The sequence below is a fragment of the Periophthalmus magnuspinnatus genome, chromosome 12 (assembly GCF_009829125.3).
Source record: "Periophthalmus magnuspinnatus isolate fPerMag1 chromosome 12, fPerMag1.2.pri, whole genome shotgun sequence".
Lineage (NCBI taxonomy): Eukaryota > Metazoa > Chordata > Actinopteri > Gobiiformes > Gobiidae > Periophthalmus > Periophthalmus magnuspinnatus.
The window spans coordinates 6,673,786-6,695,595 of record NC_047137.1 but is presented as its reverse complement, the minus strand read 5'-3'; the positions used below and the strand labels follow the sequence as shown (position 1 = coordinate 6,695,595).

Sequence of the window (21,810 nt, the reverse complement as noted above, 5' to 3'; positions counted from 1 at the left end):
GTTTCACTCATTGATTGTTGATGTTTTTCAGTCCTATATAGTGATATTTCAACCTGGATAGACACGAAAGAACAGTATTAGTGAGCTTTATCAAATGAGTTATCTTTGGCGCTCTGACCCAAACACAAGACAGTGCGATGAAGGCCGTGGTCAGTTAGAGAAGAGAGAGGAGATGTCTTCACCCTGGGGCCTGGACATTGGAGGTGGTAAAGGTGAAGCTGAAGAAAGGGGACGATGAGATGACGAGAAGCTGAGGGGGAGCTGGGGAGGAGGTGGGGCACGGCTCAAACTGAAGCGGAGTGAGTAAACTCGAGAGAAGCAGTGAGGTAATTGGGAGCGGAGTTAGGTCTTCCGGGCTGAATTTACATTAGCTCCATTTTCCTTTCTTTCTTTTTTTTTCTCGTAATCAGTCGGATTTGTTTTGATACGGACGGAAGCGCATCCTCAATTGGCTAATTCGCACCTAAACATTTTTGATGAAAGTGACTCTGGTGTTTTGTTAAAATCAAATAACAAAACAAACAAAAAATCAGTTTAAGTTAATTTTGAAATAGCAAGTCACTTTGCTACCTATTTCAGATTCTAAATTGTACTCAAAGCATTTCATAGGCAAAACATGAGAAATGTGTTAAGAATATTTATGCTATGTTTGTGCATTTGTTGAAAATATCTGTAATTCATTTGCTAACCCTTAACTCAAAGAACAAAGGTTTCTAGAGCACATAATCACTGATCCCTTACTAGTAACTACTAACCGTTTGTAATAAATCTATTTGAAAACGTGACAACACACTGTCTATATGTTGCCCATTAAACGTACTCCCTGATGGATGCTCTATAGACCGTACAATATAAATATGTCCTGTCTAACCTCTTCCTTTCTGACCATGTGGACCGTAAATTATAGCCTCTATGCTAATTGGCCGTCATCCAGGCGTGCCATACTTAATCTTGATTGGCTAATGCTACACTGTGTGTTCAGAAGGGACATGGAGTGTACATTTAATCAAATGACACAGCATCCGTTATGGGAACAAACAATGTTTGAGCAAGCATTGATGAATGAGCGAAAATGCACATATGATCCAATGCAAGGCCCAATCTCGAAATTAAATTTGTGTTGTAAATCATATAGACTTACTATCTATTGGTTTCAGAATGACAAAAAATTGCAATAAACAACCCAAAACAACACATTCTAACTTTTGAGTGGTGATGACATATTTTATCTTTTGAATAGTGACAATATATTTTATGTTTTGAGTGTGAAAAGTACTCAAAATGGTGACAATGGGGAACATGTGGTTAGATTCTGAAAAGTGCTAGCTACCACATGAACATGATATTAAATCCAAGTCAATCCAAATTAAGTGCTTATAATTGTGACTATATAAATCCTTTAAATGTGTGGCAATTTTGTCATTTCCAGCTAAATGAAGCCAGCTCAAGATCTGAACATGGGTTCCCCACTGACTCTGAGAGACTGCCCCAACACTATTGAAGGATGTATCAAATCCAATGACAAAATAATCTGGGACTCCCTTATGTTACCATAGAATAAAAAATGCAATAGGCGGGCTGTTATCAAGTGCATTGGAACTCCTCCTAATCCTCTGAACTAACAAGCACTTGGATGGTCACCTAAATTTTACATCAACAACAGCTGTGCAACTAGGCAAAACATGAATATGGGTGCACTCCAGTTTGCACAAGCAACTCTCCCATTTTATTTTTAATTGAGTGCAGAGCAATGTGTCCAAACTTCAAATATACTCAATGTGACCACATCAGCTGGAAGTGACTCCATACAAACTTGGGAGTGCATAAGATTTACATTTTAAATACCATAAACATGACCTAACTGTGTCCCTAGAAACAAGGTAAACAAGTTCCAATCAGATATAGTTTTTACTGGTAACAACTGTAATGCTGATTTATTCTTAATTTAAAAAAAACATTGGACATGATGGCCAAGTTGGTGTTTTTGTTATCAAGACGGTTATCCAAAGAGATTAATTGAAATCCAGTTGGTTTAAAGCTAAAAGGATTCTCTCTGATCGGAATCAGCACTACCTAAACCCCAGCACCTGTAGTCATTAATCAGTGCTAGTGCAGCCTTTGCAGCTCACATGAAAGCATAATGAGAATGAGCAAAACTAGTTTGTATACTTTATATGTTTTATAGAGTCAGAACGTGGAAACTCCACAAAGAAACGTCCCATGCCACCCCAGAATCAGACCCAGGACCTTGTTAATTTACTCATTTATTTTTTATTTTTCATGTCCGCCCTCTTCAAAATGCAGAAAAAATACAAACAAACAACAAAAGTAGTACATAAGTCTATTTAAAACATTAAAAACAGGTGCGGGCGCTTGCTGTGAGGCGAGAGCACTAACCACTGCGCCATTGTGCCCCCTTAATATACGCGCATAAGGCAACACAAGATTCCGTAAGAGCACAGGCTACATACAGTGCATTTAATCATTGCAACCAACTTTTTAATTAACTTGCATTGTTTTGCTAGTAGCGTGCCTGCTTGACAATTATCTCCCAGGACACAACACAAACTTACAATGAGTTTTATCCCCTCAATAAAACGCCCAATAAGTTTTACTTGTACAATGCTGAGTGTTTGGAGAGGGAAGACAATAAAAACCCAAGTAAGGAGGCGTAAGGGTTAGCAATGAGGAAGAAGTGTCCCATTACAAATAAATAGATGATCCCCGCCTAGCCGCCAGCCACTTCTAGCAATCACTGTCTTGATGAAGTAGCTCTTGAAGTGCTAATAAGAATGTTCATTGAAAGCTGGGAGAGCGGCGGGGTGGATGGAGTTACGCTTGCAATAAATATGGAGCTCTATGGTATATATGTGAAGCAAGTGTGACTGAGCTAATAAATATTCAAATGAAGTATACAGAGAAGGCTTATTTGATACTTATGGTAAGAATGGGTGTGAATGTCGATGACAAGGATCGGCAGCCTCGCTTCCGTTGATCTACTCCAGGGCAGCTGTGGCTATAGTACAGTAGTGCCGAGTGTGGAGTGAATGACATATTATTATGCCACTGACACATGTTGTTTTACATTTTGTTAATTTCCAACCACAATATTGATCTGGTTCAAAACTACAAAGCTGATTTCTGCCTGCTACACACCATTTCACAGCTACTTTTTCACAATAACAATCAGTGGATTATAAAATATTTGTTCCGAAATGGCTTTCACTAAGGAGTTGAACCCTACATGTCACCATAAAAAAAGGAAATGTAAAAGGGATAAAAGCGATAGGTGGAAACAGAATTAGTACAAGAGTAATGGTGGCTGAAATGCAGAGAAAGATAATAGAATGAATCCCTCAAAATACAACTTTGAGTGAGTTAATGATTGTAACATGGTTAAAATCACAAATGACAATCCCTTTATTTTCTGTAATATGTCTCATTTAAACACGTCCAAACCTTGACAGTCCATATGTGTGACGCAGAAGCCGAAGCAGTGATGCAGAACCTACACTAACTTAATTTAGCAGAGCTCCTGGTTCATTACCCAACTAGCACGCTAATAGATAAGTTAATTAAAACCAGACGTCTACATACATCTTAATAAGCAATGTAAATGATCCAACCTAGGTAACTTAATTAGACAGCAGAATACTGACCCAATCCATTGGTAGTACTAGTTTTCTATGTTGCAAAAGTCCTTAACACCAAACCAAAGATTATTATTGTACTGGAATTGTAGAATTATAAATATGAAGCATTTCCTGAAGAACTGGAAAATTTCTCTTTCAATTTCTCTTAAACTTAAAATATGCTAACTACACAAAAAGGCTATAGATCATTTGTAAAAAGGGTCTCAGGACACTGCACTGTGGTGGCACTCTGCTCTGCTGCCCTGTGGCGTTGCTTGGAGGCACAGTCAAAAACAAAAACACGGTCAAGTACCAAATTCTCTGAAGGGCAAAAAAATCTAATGAACTCACTTTATACGCATTTTGAAAAGTCCTTCCAAGATTAGCCAACACTGATGGCTATAGGTCCCATCAGAAAGTGCACATTTGAGGTTGTGAGCTTTATCACTTATAAAGTCATTGCAATGAATAATTAAGATGCTCAGAATACATAAGTTAATGCATGACTACAAAGCTTTAAAAATGAACTAGTCCTGTTTTTCACTTTTAAGACAGGTGCAGTAAAAATCAGGTACAGTGCCTTTAAATGCTTGCAGAAAAAATGTGGTGATCGTACATTTCGAGACATGATTGTGTACACCATTATGTAATTTTCTATATAAAAGATCATATTAATCACTATTACTTGAAATTACAAATGTCTATTTATTTTTAATCAAAACATATACATAACAACCCTATATTTGTGATAAGATTTGTCAAAAATTTGACTTTGGAGAGAATTGCACTGCAGTAACTTCTATCCCTTGAGCCTGTAAATGCTCTCCTTCCTCTTCAGGCATTCCTCATGTGTGTCGTACCAGTGACATGCCATCGACATGCAGCTCATGTGTGCCCTGCCTGTGCCTGCCAACAAGTCTGCCTCACCTTCTACATACGACCACATCTGTATGCTACGATATAAGCAGAACTGCATCAATACTAACTGATATTAAACAGGCAAAGAAACAAGCTTCAGGAGATTCTGTCTATAAGATTTGACATGCTTTAATTATGAATTGACCCATGGGTGCACAAACATATGGTGCATGGCCTGAGCAAACACATGGAGCAAGAGTGACATCTGGTGGCTGTGAGTGAAACAGCAATTAAATGCTTTTGTAAAGTTGAGGGCAAATCTACCATATATATTTTTGTTTTTTGTTTTAGAATTATCTTATTACCATATTTTTAAGTGCAGGATAAATATGCAGCTTAAATCTAGTAACTGTTTGAATATACAGGTAATAATAGGAGTACAGTCTAAGTAATAGTAAATGCCGTTCTAATGTCATATCATCACGGGATTTTTTTAAAATATTGGTGTTACTGTACATATTGTATATTATAATGTATTTATTTGAAATATGTCTACTATTATAAATATAATATATAACATTTAATTAAGTTATTTCTTCACCTTTTACACATTGAATATTAACTGTACAAACATCATTGTGCTTAGGCTTTTCTGTGTCTTTTGATGGATGTGGTGAGCACAGGCTATTGCTATTAATAAATTAGTAATTCATTCAAATGGTTTTCAGTGCACTACATGTATGAGAACATTGTTAATAGTTCATTGTGACAGTTGCATACATTATGCATAACTCATTAGGACAGTATAGAGCATTAATAGTGCAACATAAATGAATATAAACTCACAGACACACAATACATAATGGACTCTTTTTTACCTTATTTTAAAACCTACCTCTTCTTCCTACCATTTAATACTAGCTAAACAGGATATCTTGGTGTTTATTTGTTCTTTTCCTATGCATCGTGGCATCTGTACATTCATTTTTTGTGGACTTTTAAGTGAAGTATTTTATAGGTTGAAAATGAAAAGAGTTTCACCGAGTATCCTCATATGGTACTAATGCTTACCTGCATGTTATTTATCTACATTTTACTTGTTCAAATAGAGGGCATGGGAGTAGTAGACCACAATTTATGACTGATTCCAGCCTTGGTTTGTAACGGTAATATCAGTAGAAATAGTAGTTAAAGCAGCATTAACACTAGTAGTAGTCTAGTGACTAAATATAAATACAAGTGAGACTTGTTGATATTGAGTCAATGAAGTATTGCTAATATTGTAACTTTTAAGATAGATCAGTAGTATAGTTGGATGACCATATTTCTTAAAACTTCTCCTGTGTACTCTCTTATGTGTTCTACTACATAACTGCAGAAATAATTGTAGCATACTGTATTGGCAACAAAATAAAAAGTAGAAGCAAGTTGTTTGTATACTTCTAGCTTTAATTCACATCTACGTGAGTCTACTTTAATTCCCATCAAGTTAAGAATTACACATAGTAAATACATGGAGTTTGAAGTACTATGTAACTTTTCTGATGAGGTTCCACCAGTCACCCACCTACTTGTCTCCATAGAGATGTTATTGCTTAGCTTGGAATGTTCCACAGCATTGCATTAAACTTCTGTCTTACATTAATTCAATCACAACTAAAAAGTACCTTTAAAGTGAATGGATTTTTACATTGTTCTCGTTTCTCCACAGATCCGACCTGTAACTTAACCTGGTAGCATACTGTGGAACTTCCCAGAAAAAGAAATAATGGAGACAAGAATGTGACAGATGCTCCCCCAGAAAAGCAGCATAGTTCACCTTTAAATTGCAGGTTATATGAAAGTTACCAAATACTTTTGTTACTAATATATTACTACTATTACTGCAGTTATAGTACACAGCAGAAGTGTACAGATGTGTGCTCATCCCTACACTACAGATATACCTTAAAGTTTAAATAAAAGTGTGACTTGAGTAGATGAAGTAAGTATAACCTCTGAACTCAATCAAAGAGCCCAAACAGACTCGGCACATATTTTTAAATACTTCAAGTTTTTTATACTCACAACTGCCGTGGGCGCCGCTGCCACCACGCAGTAGAGGATGAGTGGAGGGATGAAGCTAGCCTCCTCTCTGCCTGGGTAGGGCTTCATCAGATCCGCATCATTACAGAAGAAGCCTTGAACGTGTACGCTGAAGAGGTCCGTGCACTCCATGTAGTAAGCCAGCAAAACCGTCCCGGACATGATCACCAACTGGAAGAAAAACATCATTCAAGTCAGTTTGCTACTACTATCTTCTAATGCTATAAGATCCTGAGTCAAGCGTTGTCTGCTAGCTTAATGCTGAAAAACTGCATCTTAAATCTGGCTATGTATTTGTCGCTCTCTCCCTCCTCCTAGCGCGCAGCTTTTGTCTCTGGCCTCCTTTCTCGTCAGAGCTGGCTGCGGGCGGTAAGGGTGCTTTTGTATGGTATATGGGTATTTTAGTCACTGATAATGAATAGGGAACACTAAACATCGCACAGCACGAATCTGGTTAATGTGATTTTGCAGTCTTTGAGTCATTCGGCAGAGAGTGGGTGCCAGTGGGGCTGCTGGCTCGGGCTAACTGCTGGGAAGAGAATGTGCTTAAGTATACGAGGATGATGATGAAGAGTGATGTAAAATAGAAAGTAAGTAGTGTTTTATGCAGGTATCGCTTTTACTGAGTGTGTGAAACGACAGTTGAGAGAGGTACTGTAAGACTAAAAGTGGTGCTGTGGGATGAGCGTTTTCTCAATAACTACAAAAGTATTCTTGAGACTTAGTATGCAACTAGGCCTGTCAAGATAACACACTTTGAAGTACGATACATTCTGGGGAAAAATATAGACGATAAACGGTAATATTCAAAACCATTACACCACTGACATGTTAGTCCTAAAGTAGAATTTCTCCCACAAAACTATTCTATGTGTACAGTTTTGTTAATGAACATGAGCGTAAAAAAAATATGAAACACTTAATGAATCATAGAAGTTATGTATTCAACTCTCTACAGCTCAAATCTCCACAAAAGTACAAAACATTACAACACGTCCCCCACTAGTACAAAGAAACAGTACTCGCAATAAATATTGACCCTCAAAATTATTGTTCCATCTTTCATATATTGAGCAATAAGTCAATATAGTATTTATAGTGACAGGCCTATATATAACACTAAAGTTGTGTCACAGGGCTAGATACTTCACCTCCAAAGTAAAAGCAGGAAACCAGGAGTTGGTCTACAGGAGAAGAAACTATAATAGAGTAGTTTCTTCTCCTGACTTCTTTATGTCAGCCATGTGTAGTGAGCCATCTATGTGCATCTAAGCTTCAAATATTGCATTGTTAGAACTACTACACTAAACCTTATCTTAAGTTAGCTCATGTAATATTTTTATAAACATTTTTTATACATACAGAGGTATTTATACATACAGAGGTATTTAAACATGTCGCATATTAATTTGACAGATATTTACACCAGAGGTTCTCCCTGTTTTTTAAATAGTTTGTTAATTTTATGTATCAACCACTGCTTGGATACTGCATGAATAATAATGTCAGTAAAATACCATTAGTAAAATCCCTTCTGTTTATATTAAATTGTAAAGAATATTGTATTTATTTTAGTTCATGTTTAGACCTCACAGATGTCTCTATGTCAGGGGTCTTCTACCTTTTTTCCCCAGAGAGCTACCTTTACAAAACAAAAATGGCAGAGAGCTACTAATTTTAGCAGTCGTGAGAACCTGAGTAAATATAAGAGCCACACCAGGCCTTAGATGAGGTACAGTTAGATGCTTAAACATGAGCCACTATTTATTCATGCACAAAGTTAGGCATGAAAATGACACATTTACAATGAGAAGTCATCAAATTTTAGTTATTCAGCACAATAAGCATTATTCAGAAATCCCTTGGCGAGGTACTTGGAAGGAGGTGGAGAGCTACTAGCTCCCGAGCTACAGATGGGAGATCCCTGCTCTAGGTGTTTGCATCTATGTACATATGTGTTACAGGGCTCCAGACTAATGAGTTGACTTGGGTGCACTAAAACCCGCCGCTTATTTAAGCCATTGTAATATATTGTCCTAAAAATTGCTTCAACAATAAGGACTAAATAAATAAATTCATAGAACTCAGTTCTATACTACACACTAGACTAAGGAAAAACATTTATTTGACCAGTTTTATCTATTGAACGTTACTTAATCAAGCAACATTTCAGAACTGACCTTTTCCTTAAGTTAAATCAGCTATGAAATAAATATTGGCTACAAAATCTAGTCACAGTGAGATGTCTGTGCCTTTAAGGATCTTTACAGATACACTAGTATGTACAGAGTGACACCTCTTACTTGCAATTTCAGTAGCTGATCTTTGATGTCTTTTGCCATCTAGATTTCCATTTTCACCTCACACAAAAGCCTCATTTAAGTAACTAAAAACACAATGTGGAAGACCTATGGGTTTGACGCTTCTCTTTAAAGGTAAATACTGTGGATGAGACAGACTCATGAGCTCTGTGGTGCAGTTGGCTGTGTGCACCAGAGCGTGACCTGAGCGCATCAACCTCTGCTCTGACTGGCTTTAGCGGTCTGGTAGGAGGTGAGGCGAGGATGAGTGAGTTAACACCGTTTTTGTTTAGTTATCAGTTAAAACAAGTATTTAAATGTGTTCTATACTATTTAATCTACGTTTATAATGAGGAGAGAGGACACAGGAGAAGAGATTGATGAGGATTTGTAAGACGCACTGGTGTGTCTAAGGAAACTTTTTTGTCAAATTACTAATATTTTTCCCACAGATTTTTATTTTTTTATTATTATTATTTTTTTCATCTGATCCAATCCTAAATCCAAAAGAAAAAAGACAATAAACAGTAATGAACAACTGCAGGGCTGTACTCATTGTATAGAATATAGTATTTATTGTCCCTGCAGTACTGCTTTCAGTCACAAGATGTCACTGTGTCACTGCCTTAGCTTGGGGACCCTCACATAGTCGTGCTGTGGAAGCTTGAATAAGGACAAAATGTGATGTAATTACTGGCTTTAATTAACTTCTTGTGTTCTGCCATGTGAAAAAGCAGAGCTACTAAAATGACTGTCACGCTTTGTCCCAATAATTAACATGATCTAAGACATAATAAAGTAATGGACAAATGAGTTTGGCTGAAGCTTTAATTGGGACTTTGAGCTCAATGAAGACGTTGGATACACTCAAGCAACTCAGTAAGGCCTCGAAACTATAATGACAAAGTAACTCTTAAACATCTCTCCATGGTGGTTTAGATACAAGAGACAAATCCTGTAAATCCTAAAAAGTCCATTGTAATCAGGTTATGAGGTCTGGAGTTCAACCTTACTACAAAATAGCAACAGTTGGTATGAAATGCATCTATAAAAACACAAGTACTGTATCTGCTGTAAAATTTAAAAGTGAAAGAGATTGCGTGAAGCTAAAGTGATGGTCAAAGTGTAAAGGCGATCTGAACACTGCCGGTGAGAAGGTATAAACTTTAAAAACACAAAGGAGATTCAAAGTTCTCAACTCAACATTCAAATGTGTTAACAATATAGCACAGTCATGGTTAAGACATTATGAGGAAATCTGTGGACAAACCCCAATACTGCCCGAAGCCAGGAGAGCAAACAACTCTGCCATTCTTAAAAATATACAATTAAGGTAGACCATAAATGTCAAATGGTCACATTTTTATATAGCGCTTTTCCACATTCCACATTCACTCAAATCGTTTTATATCAAGGAACCACTCACCCATTCTCACACATTCATACACGAGTGTATGCAGACACTAGGTGGGTAAAGTGTCTTGCCCAAGGACATAACATCAGCATACATCTGTGGGAGCGGGAATCGCACCATCAACCTGTGGGTCAGTGGATCTGACTGCTCTACCAAATATGTTTATGTCGAGAGCGGGATTCCAATCACTAAGCTTTGGATAAACACTCTACCAACTCTAATTATGTGCTATTTAAAATGACATGCAAATATTTAGGCATTGTTTTATGATGGAGTAGGTTCATTGGTTCAGTGCAGAGGACGTTTAAACAGTGGTCATCTGGACACTGTTTTGGCAATGAAGTGCCTTGACTTAACAATACTGAAGGTGAGACAGCCAATACACGACAGGGGTATAATGAGCCATGATGATGTTAAATTAACCAGGGCAGGGCAGTTTCACGCTAAAACTCCTCCCTCTGGGGCTGGACTTGGTTCACTCAGAGTAGGATAAAGTCTAGCGCCTCAGACCAGTACCATCAAACTGAAAATGGCTTCTGTATGGAAGTTTTCACTTTGCTGTTACATTATTGCTTGTGTATGGTAAATGGTAGCATTTTTATACAGCGCTTTTCCACCTTCTAGGCCAGGGGTCGGCAAACCCAGACACGTGCAGCTAAATTGTCAGAAAAAAAAGATGTCCTGCTGCGCTCATTAACGCGTCAGAACCGCTGCGCACTCTCCACCACAGCTCAGAGGTGATGGGCAGCTTCTGTAGCACCTCTGTCCGGACTCATTCAACCTCTTCCCGCTTCCTGGCCATTGTGGCTTTGGGGCTTTAACCCAGTTTGCTTGTTCGCACACGGGAACTGAGCGGAGGTTTGAGCGCAGAGATGCGCGGAGGAGCCGTTTGTCCCACTGTCGTGTTTTTCTCTTTGTCCTTTTATCATGACCCACGTGTGCAAAACGGGCCGTGTAGTTATGACGCTGCATGTGCTCAATGTGCCGCTAAAAGCGATCACAAATTTGCTGGAGCCCTTACAAAATAAATCCATGTCCATATTCATCAGAAGTGTGGAGTCACTCAGGACTTTTAAAATCATGGTAAAAAAAAAAAAAAAAGGTTACTTCTGAATCAAGCCTGTGATCACCAAATGTGAAACTGTGCTGCCATGTGCTGCTGCCGGCCTCATCTGTTCTGTGTTATGTCTGTAGATTTTGTCTGTCTTTGTCACAGTGTTTTACTAATTGCCTGTTTACCTGTACTAACTTTTAGAACATTTTACTAATAACCAAACTAACTATTTATACAAACTTTGTATTTTATGTGTGGTGGAAATGCTGATTAATGTGCATAGTCCCTATTCAAATAAACTCATAAATAAAATAAAAATAAATAAAATTCTGGCTGCTGAAACAGTAAAGCAGAAGGTTCACCTCAAGATTCATCTGATTATATTAAGTACAAACTACACAGAGAATTCAATCATAAATGCATAGCTAATGAAATATAAATATAATGATATATAAAATATATCTTCTGTAGGTCATTTACAGATGTTTTTGACATTCAGTAGGAATAAATGATGCTGAGGGGAATATTAAATATCAGCACAACGGCACCAAAAAGCACCAGAAAGCAGGAATTTACTTTACTTACAGTTTACTTCAAAAAAAGAACTTTTATACCATATAACATTTGGGTAACATTATGAATTAATGAGCTGCACTAAAAGTACAAAATTAAAACTGCAATGTGGCAATTTATAATAAATGAGCAAAAAAAGACCACTAGCCTCATTCATGTGAATGTGGCAAGTGGTCTCAGAGGCATGAACTTTTCAAAGTGGCACCTGAAGCCAAAAAGTTTGCCGCTCCTTGTTCTTGGCACTCAAAGTGCTTTACATCAAGGAACCACTCACCCATTCACACACACAAGGACATATTCATTTGTGTGAGCTGGAATTAATAACAACCAACCTGTGGGTCAGAGGACAAACGCTCTACTGAGCTACTGTCACATATGAAATGTTATATCAAACTACACTGTAAATCTACACTGTCCATACAGATACAAGTAAAGTTACTATGAACCTTGATAAACCATTTGCACAATATCTAATAGCATTGTTTGCTACTTGTAGTCCAACATATTCCACATTTCAGTTCCCATTCTCCACAACAATACTTTCACTGCCTCCACCAGCCTAGCCTGTCACTTGTAATTATTGAGAATGGCAGTTTCCAGTACCACCCTGCACAGTGGAAAGCATGAAGGAACAATATGGCCGAGGTGCTGAGGGAGAGAGAAGGTATTAGAGTTACAGAAGGAGGGCTGCTGGCACGCCCAGGCTTCACAGATGGCTCTAGGTGTGTGCGTCTATGTATGTGTGCTAGGTTATGATAGTTCCCATGCCAACTTGATGAATAACACAGACTGCTTTAGCTTATTAATATTTTATTAATTCCCAACTATTTTTGCAGTATCATGCTGTGGTGAGTATTTTTAGCTATGCAGTGAGGAGAATGGACAGAATAGAGTCCGCAATGGCAATTTAAGTGTTTATATTCATAATACTTTTGTTTTTGTTGTTGTTTTACACTACAATTACCACATTTATTAGCAATTGGCAGCGTTATTTGATAAAAAGTTCTGAAAAACTTTGACATTTATTCACTTTGGAAATTTTGAAACTTGAAGGTGTAAAATAAACAGTTGTTCGACTAAGATTTGTTCCACCAGGGATTTTTTTTTTTTTTTTTTTGCATTTGACCCAATCCTAAATTCATTAAGAGTAATGGACAAATGCAGTGCAGTACTCACAAATCCTTGTTCCTGATCATAGATGTTGAAATGTTGGGCGACAGTGGTTCAGTGGTTAGAGCAGTGGTCTCACAATAAATGTGGTGTGTGCGCAAGTTTTGGTGGTGGTCAGAGGGGCCAATGGTGGCGTTTGGAAGCCTCACCTCTTCACCTTCGCCTACTGCGCTAATCTGTTTTAAACTGAGCAGACAAACTAACGTAGGAATCAGAATAGACTGTGAAACCATCTTGCTGTGGGGCGAGACTTAACAACTGTACCACCCTGATGACAGTGACAGAAGTTAATCCCATATCATTGTCTAAAAAATAAATACATCATTATCCAGATATTAATACTGAAACTAGATCAAAATGTAATGCCCATGTGAACATTAAGTGTCAATACTGAAAAGACATAACTTGTTGAATTTGTAGATGTTCTTGATCTATGCAAGAAGTGGTATCAGATCAGTTGGTAATAAAAAATATATATATATTATTTTGTGATGAACATTGTATTCTCTAAATTAAAAAGTGTTTTACCAAAAATTGTGCTATCAAACTTGCTATTAAGCCTTTTCCTTAGTACCAAAGTTGAGTTTTAAATGTAAGTACCATGTCAACACTAATCTCATATCCTGTATGTAGCAGTCTAGTTCTCCACATGAGCAGATGAAAGGGTTGCATTCTCCTTCCATCTCGCTGCCAAAACGTCTGTACTTCCCGCTGGCTAATTGGATAAAACAGAATTCTCGCTCCTTAAATTATGTTAAGTCCTGTGCTTTTGAAATGCTGAGTAATCCTCACCCTATGATTGAATGTCATGTCGCAATGAAAATGTGAAGTAAAAAGTCACAAACTCTCGTTCACGTGTTCTGAATGTCGGGTTTATATTATAAGAATGTGCTATACTGTGACATAATACAAATCATCACTGGTACAGTTCAGTGAAAAGTCATGAAAAGACACTTTACCTGCTTTACACACACTCATAACCACTTATTGTACATAATAGTACTGTGGCCTTGTATTTTTGCTCTTCTTGCAGTGTTGTATCGTGTTATTTATGAAGTTTTTTGATGGCATATCTCCATTTTCTTACTGTTTTTTGAACAATGCATTGCAACACTTTCCTAACTGTAACCATAGTTGCTAGTTGTCTAACCTTAAGCTGAACCCTAATGTGTTGGCTCTTGCCTTAAATGTTCCACAATATGGCAGTAAACCTGTTAAGACCAGCAGGTGGAACCATCAAGCCAAGTTACAAGTCAGATCTGTGCTGTGGAGAGAGAACCTTGCTCAAACTACAAATGAATGCACAGTATAGCATATTGTTGGTATTACCCTAAAATACATTGAAAAACATGCAAGGCAAAGCGTTAACATCTCCATGGTGACAAGCAGGTGACGAATCCCTCCACTAGAAAAGTTACATAGCACATCTTTAATTTTAAATCATGTTGAGGACCTTAATAATAATGGATTTAACTCATGGGAACCTGATTTTTGTCTATATGATGTGAGTGTGTGTAAGGTTTTACTCCAAATAGGGCGATAAATCCCTGCCCATCATCACTCACTATCTTTACTCCAACTATGCTAAACTAGGATTAAATTTACAAAACTAGCCAATGTGCTTTTGGTCAAGGCCATCCTCCCCCTAGCTATTTACTGTGGCCACTTTTTCATTAACTTCTGCTCCTACAAATGATAGGATAGGGATGGATCAATCAGGCTGCCCTTGAGCAAGTTCAGGGCCATTTCATCTCTGCTATAACCTGCTTTTATTGGAAATATCTATTAAGCCAGGGCACTATTTTCTTTATCACTCAGCCCAGCGCGCTACATTACACAGAGAAAACCGTAAACAAGGAACGAATGGAGAGCTATCAAACCATCGCAAATGACCAAACTAGGACACCAAAGAGGCAATTTCAACTTGTTCAGCTTATTCTACCTCCCATCTTCTCCCACACAATTATCTACAATCTATTGCAGACATCTGTCGAGTTTGATCCTGTTGTTGAAAATCAGGGTGAAGTAGGTAAAAAACGTTGAAAGAAAAATTGTAGAATGTTTTGGGGTTGGCTAGGCCTGTCACGATAATTACTATATTGACTTATTGTTCAGTATATGAAAGCTGGAACAATATATTTTGGGCCTCAATGTTTATAGTGAGTATTTTTTCTTTGCAAAAGTGGGGAGACTTGGGGTATTTTTGTTACATACAAGATACAACAAGAGATGAGCTGTAGATGGCTGAATTACTCCCCTTTATGGCTAATTATTGGTACATTCTGCTATTTATTTGTTCCAGCTCATGTCTTTTATTGAAACCGTCTATTTGAAAACAGTTTAAATCTTAATTAGTGGCATAAAGTAGTAAGTAAAGCTATATTATCGTTTATCGCAATGTTTCTCTGTTGCAATATATCGTACTTCAAAATGTGTTATCGTGACAGCCCTAGGGTTGGACATTAGTTTCAAGCTTGTACTAAAAATGTGCTTGTTTGTTGTTATGAATGGTCAAAAACTTTTTCCATTGCTCTTTGTCCTCAAAATGAAACACTGCTCAGATAAAATTTCAAAAGATGGTGGTGGTGCATTAGTCAAAAAAATTTATATTAGTAGTTTGTTTAGATTATAACGATTTATATGAGACAACAGCAGGAAGGAGAAATTAGTGAGTGAGTTAGCTGAAGATTTAGTATTTTTCGGTATTTACATTACACACAGGCAGAGTCGACTCATGATTCACAAATTTACCCTTTCTTTATACAAATACATTGTTTCCTAGTACTTTTTCTGCATAAATAGTTGTTTTTGCATGACTTCCCATGCAGGTGTAGTCTGCTGAGTGTACAGTTTGACTCAGATACATAGAGATAAGTAATAGTTTTGAGAGCTTTTGTCACGCCCCCTTTTTAATCGGCTAAACGATCAGCAGGACCGGTCTTTAGTCAAATACAGCCCGCCTACTAATAGTTTTTGCTATTAACAGTGGCTTCGTGGTCAGTCAACCCAAAGGTGATGTGTTGCGTGAGTGAGGAAGTGGTGGTGGACAAACGGACTGACTGTGCGGACTGTCAGCCTCATCGATCGTGGAGGTGATAGCACTAGTAGTCATTCTCATAGGACGGATTGGGAGCTAACTGGAGGCACTGCTCTGTCTGAAGCTCTGTTAAGCAGCTAGCATTAGTCAACTATTTCAGTTATTCACACTCACCGTCTTGTTGAAAAATGCCTTAACACGACCAAAAACGCGTGCATTGATCATAGGCTCATGTTGTTTTTAGACCATTTAAAAACAGGCCATGCTTGCTAACGTTAACATCCCGCCATAGACATACATGCACACTCCACTAAAATAATTGGTAGACCTATACAAAAAAGCTCCAAAACCAATGCAATGTTATTCTTGTTGTACGTGATGCCTATATTATATTTTGAGAACTCCATCCTCTAGCTTTTCCCGTCACTTTCACATGAGTTGGTTCTTGTCACATTTGTGCAGCTGGACAAGTGTGTCTCATTCTGGCTAAGGCATAAGTTAATGCTCTATTATGGCCACTGTGCCTGGAGCGTCTCTGTGGTGTGAAGGACAGTCTGACAGCACGCCTGTCATGGAAGGCCTATACAAAGTCACTGCAGCGGGCTTTATCTGTCTCCATTGGCAGCTGCAGTTGAGCTCTTTAGCAAGCTATTTCAGTACAGCAATCCAGCACAGTTATGATTTAACACACTGCCAAATTTCACAGTGGCCTTGCAAGAAGTGAAATGCATAATGTTCTTTTGTAGTATGAAAGAACGTTATGGTGCCATTGAAGGTAGGGATAGCCTGATATGGATTATTTGAGCCAATGGGTTTGGAATATAGACCTACATGTTTATAGTGAAATGTCTCAACTATTTAAATGTTTACTCTTTAGTCAAAAATAATGGCAATATTAGATCATTACTGATATGTCGCAGATACTGGATATATCGCTCATCCCTAGTTAATCTGTATTTTTCTCTATATAAACATTGCTATGAATGGTTAGCACAGCACGAAGATTCCTGGTTCAATCCGCAAAACATAGAAAGTCTCATAGGGTAGAGTTTCCATGTTCTTCCCATGTCTGTGTGGATTTCACTGGGGTGTTCTGTATTATAAACCTTAAGATGAAGAAGGGAAGAAGGCAAAAGAAGGGTAATCAGTTACAGGTTATGGTCTCTAATGCTGTACTTTAGTTCTGTAAAATTATATTACATTCATTTATAGTGTAACTCATCAAATGTTATATACAGTGGGGGAAGAAGTACTCAATTTTGTTACTGAAGCAAAAATACAGATACTGGAGCAAAAAAATACTCAAGTAAAAGTAAAAGCTTCCCATGAAAAAGTAAAAGTATTAAAGTACCTGTTTAAAATGTACTAAAAGAGTAAAAAGTAAAAGTATCTGAGCAGATTTTGAGATCTTATAAAGCTTTAGATGTAGTGATTTTGATACAGATTTGAGCTGATTTGTTCAACAGAAACAACTGAATTGCTCTTTTATTGAAAACAATAAACCCTCAGCATTTTCAGCAGGTCTCAAACTATAATAAAAAAAATATCTTTACATTTAAATCCTGTTCAAAAATGTAGTGGAGTAGAAAGTACAGACACCTGCTCTCAGATATAATGAAGTAAAGTATAGATTACTTTGTTACACTGGATATATATAGCAAATTTCTCACATATTCTTTAGCATCATACATAACAAGTAATGGATTAGATTAGGTAGATAAAGCAGCAAAAACACAGATTAAAATATGTGTAGACTGAAAGAATTTTAACATCAGGGGCAGTTGTTTATATTTCGGACAATTTTGAACAATGATACAGATCAAGCTTTGAAAAGATTCATTTCCAAAACACTCTAAAGAGGCAGCACCGTACATCTTACGCCGCAAAACAAAGATGGCGCGTTATGTTTTGCTATGCATCACACTGTTTATGTTCACACAGCAGATGCAGCGCCTGCTCAATCCAGACTGTGCCATTCTGACCTGGACTATACCACACGGTGTAGAAGCAAACTGATCAGTCTCTTTGGTTTCTCCTACAGACACGTACAGTTATATGTAGGCCAGTCTTTGTTCATAATCTCTTGCATTCTCTTTCATCACTATAAACAATTCAGTTGTTGCTCAAAGCCTCATCCTCACTCCATCTTGTTTTCGTTTCACTTTACGCCGTCTCCCACACACATATGTTGGCCACTTTCAGTCCACCAAGAAACAACAGCTTCTATACGCGATACATATTGAGCTGTTTAGGTTTGTAGCTTCATTTTCAGACATTTGATAACAAAAGTCTCTTTCAGTTTGGGTCTAAATGAACAATCATGTTTAGGTTATTAAATGTAATGAATTAACAATAATTACAAATCACAAATAAAACTGAGCTACTATATTACATACGTCATTCCCAAGCTACAAGTATCTGGATGCAGATATAAAATCCTTTGAATAGAATTTTGTAGAAAATCAATTTTTAAAAACGCATGAAACCTTCAAATTTCATCACTGGTACCAAACAGGAAAAGCAGGATTGAATTCTGAACCATGTACTGCCAAGATTACAAAGTATACGAATACATACATAAATAAGCCAGGATCCAATTAAAAATGAATAATATTTTTACCTTCAATGAAATGAGGATCGGTGCATATACAGATTCATGTTGTCGTGATACTCAAATGTCAAATTTCAATATTAAGAAATAGACTTTATACTCAATACTGATTCCGATACCATAATCATAATAAAAAAAACACTCTTTTCTTAGATAATTTAATGGCATTTTCAGCATTAAATCATAGTACTTTCTTCTATATTACTTGTCCAGGTAGGTTCCACAGAGGTCCATGGGGTTTATTAGTTTATGTGTCTTATACTTGTTCTGATACAGCTTAACATCATTCTAAATTTATTCAGGAAAGGTTCATTTCTGTTCCTTTGAGTGTGACTTTTTTACTATCGATACCTGCTCAAACGAGTATCTAGTTTCGATAGTAGTTTTAATATCTGATTTGCTTTACTGTTGACAACCCGATTTTGTAGTGAAGAACCACCATAGTCTTCAAACCTCATCTTATCTGACTATAGCAGGCTTACACCGTCCTTGTGACTGTATATTAATTGCAGCCTGGAGCTCTGTGTTACATAAGGTCCCACAGGAGGAGATACACTGTGCGGAAACCCTGATTCTCCCCATTCTTCAACGCTCACCTCCGCCGCTCGTCCATAATTAATTTCCCATCTTTTCCTCCTCTTTTTCATGATTTAACACCATACCACTCATCTTCCATTTCCTCCCTCGTTCCCCCGTGTCATAACTCTCTGTTCTTCTCCCAAACATTAATTTTAAACACGTTTTTCATGATTCGCTTTAAAAATCTGTGTTTCATGACTTTGCATCTTTTGTAAGAGGTATTGCTCGAAAAGAGTTATCTGGCTGGTACACCTTGAAGCAATCCGTTTGTAAAACTTTCAAAAGCTATGGTTTATGAAAAAGTGCAGAGTTAATTTGACACTGCTCAAATGATAAATTATTTAAAAATGTATTTGTGGATGGATTCCTGCCTCTCTGTATGGAGGTTAAAGCTGGGGTATCAGACTTTATTCTTATAAATGAGTAAATTATTTTTTTCTTGATAGAGAATTTTGTAAAAGCAGCACTTTCGACCAAACCAGACTGCTGTGCACTGCCTACATCTAATAATAAAGTATTTTAGTAAGCAGCTCCATTGACTGAACATTGGTGGTCCTCCCATTGAATTATTGCCACCCAAAAATGAATTTATGTGAATATTAACAATGTCCCAAAGGGTTTGTGAGAGCTACAAAGAGAGCTGGACTAGTTAGATATACTTCCTCCTTTCGCTATTTGAAAATTAGCTTTAGTCACTCAATGCCTGTCCATATGACACAAACTAGCAAGTATTTTTTGTATTCCTCTCTTGATTTTTTGTTTTTGTTTGTTTTACCCAGTTTCACTATAGAGTTTGCATGATATTTATTAGGGACTGTGGATATATCAGTAGTTGGTATCAGTAATATCTATTGGGCCAAAATGTTTTCTATTTCATAAAAAGTACAAACAATTATATTTGAGAAAATACAGTAGCTTGGTGTTTTTCCACTGATCATAAGGTTGGCAGTTTGAATCCCGCTCTTGACATAAACATCATTGCTTGAGTAGTCAGATCCACTGGCCCACAGGTTGGCGGTGTGATTCCAGCTCCCATAAATGAATGCTGTTGTTGTGTCCTTGGGCAAGACACTTAAAGTTCCCCCAGTGTCTGCGTACATTTGTGTATGGATGTATGTGTGAACCGATGAGTGGTTCCTTGATGTGATGTGATCTGAGTGCCTTGAAGGTGGAACAGAGCTATATAAATATGTGACTATTTACCATTTTGTATAATTAGTGCTAAAGGGAAAGGAACATTAGTGAACTATAACTTCACTTGAACTTGTGAGTATTACTATAGAAAGGCTTGAAATAGTGATAGTGGTTCAGGCAAAGCACTGAATACTGGCATCAGCTGAAAACAATCCATATCGGCCCAAACTTCTTAAATTAAATCTTGCAACCTTCAGCCCCTTAAGCAAACTTAAACTATAAATGATCAAGAGAAGAGATGCTCCGTATCACGCCCAGTCATGTGACCATACACATATGGAAGGAAAAGCAATGCAAAAAGAAACAGCAGGTTACAAATGTCTGTCACTAACACATTTTGAAGTGTGATATATTGTAGAATAAAATACAGACTATAAAAAATTCCTTCATGCCACTTATGCACTTAAATCGACTTATCGTTCAGTATATGAAAGCTGGAATAATATATTTTAGGGCTTAATATTTATCGTGTGTACAATTTCTTTATAAAAGTTGGGAGAATCGCTGTACAAAAAGTTTTGAGCTGTATAGGGTTGAATAAGTCACTTTTATAGCTAATTATTGGTTCATTCTGCTATTTATTTGTTGCAGTTCAGGCGTTTTAATGAGACTGTCTATTTAAAAATGGTTTACTGGGACTATCCTGCATTATTGTTATTGTGTCAGTGGCTTAAAGTAGTTTCAGTATTATTGTTTATCGCAGTATATCTCTGTAGCAATACATCAAAATTTGTTATCGTGACAGACTTACACACAGTAACCCTAAACTAGGATTGAACCCACAAAAAACTATTCTAAATGAAGAATATAATTAAAATATGAGTCGAAATAATACATAGCAGATACAAATACTTTAGTACTTTGTGTCTGACTCATTTATTCAACCCACTAAAGGTCAAATTATATTTTAGAACAGAAAAAAATACAAAAATGGCTGAATAATTTGGACAAGCATTGCAATTACGAGTAGATTTGTGATTTACCTTTCAATAGCATCCTGTTCAAAGTTCACATTTTAAACACATCCAGGAGAATTGACAAAAACTGGTATAAGAACTGACAAACAAATACAAGAATCACATTTCCGAACACGTTTGTACAGATTAGTACTTTTCATGCAGAATAAGAAAGAATACGTTGTTGTTTTGCGGAGAAAATGATGGTACTTCAAAAACTGCTGCTTTTGCGATTTCAATTCGATTTCGTTTCATCTTGCGTCTTCCCACATATCATTTCTTGAACAATAAGTCAGTATAGTTCTTATCATGACAGGCCTAATTACAAAGACAGAATGATGCAAAGG

The 21,810-nt window shown here is 37.1% G+C and overlaps 1 protein-coding gene across 2 annotated transcripts in view; it reads right to left on the bottom strand.

Moving 5' to 3' along the window:
* Window positions 1-21,810, bottom strand: part of plppr1 (phospholipid phosphatase related 1) — an 80,341-nt gene that overhangs the window by 29,214 nt on the left and 29,317 nt on the right. For both annotated transcript variants that reach the window (XM_033976334.2, XM_033976333.2), the window contains exon 3: window positions 6,558-6,746. In XM_033976334.2, the coding sequence (XP_033832225.1) occupies window positions 6,558-6,746 (189 nt within the window). The remainder of the gene's footprint in view (window positions 1-6,557; window positions 6,747-21,810) is intronic.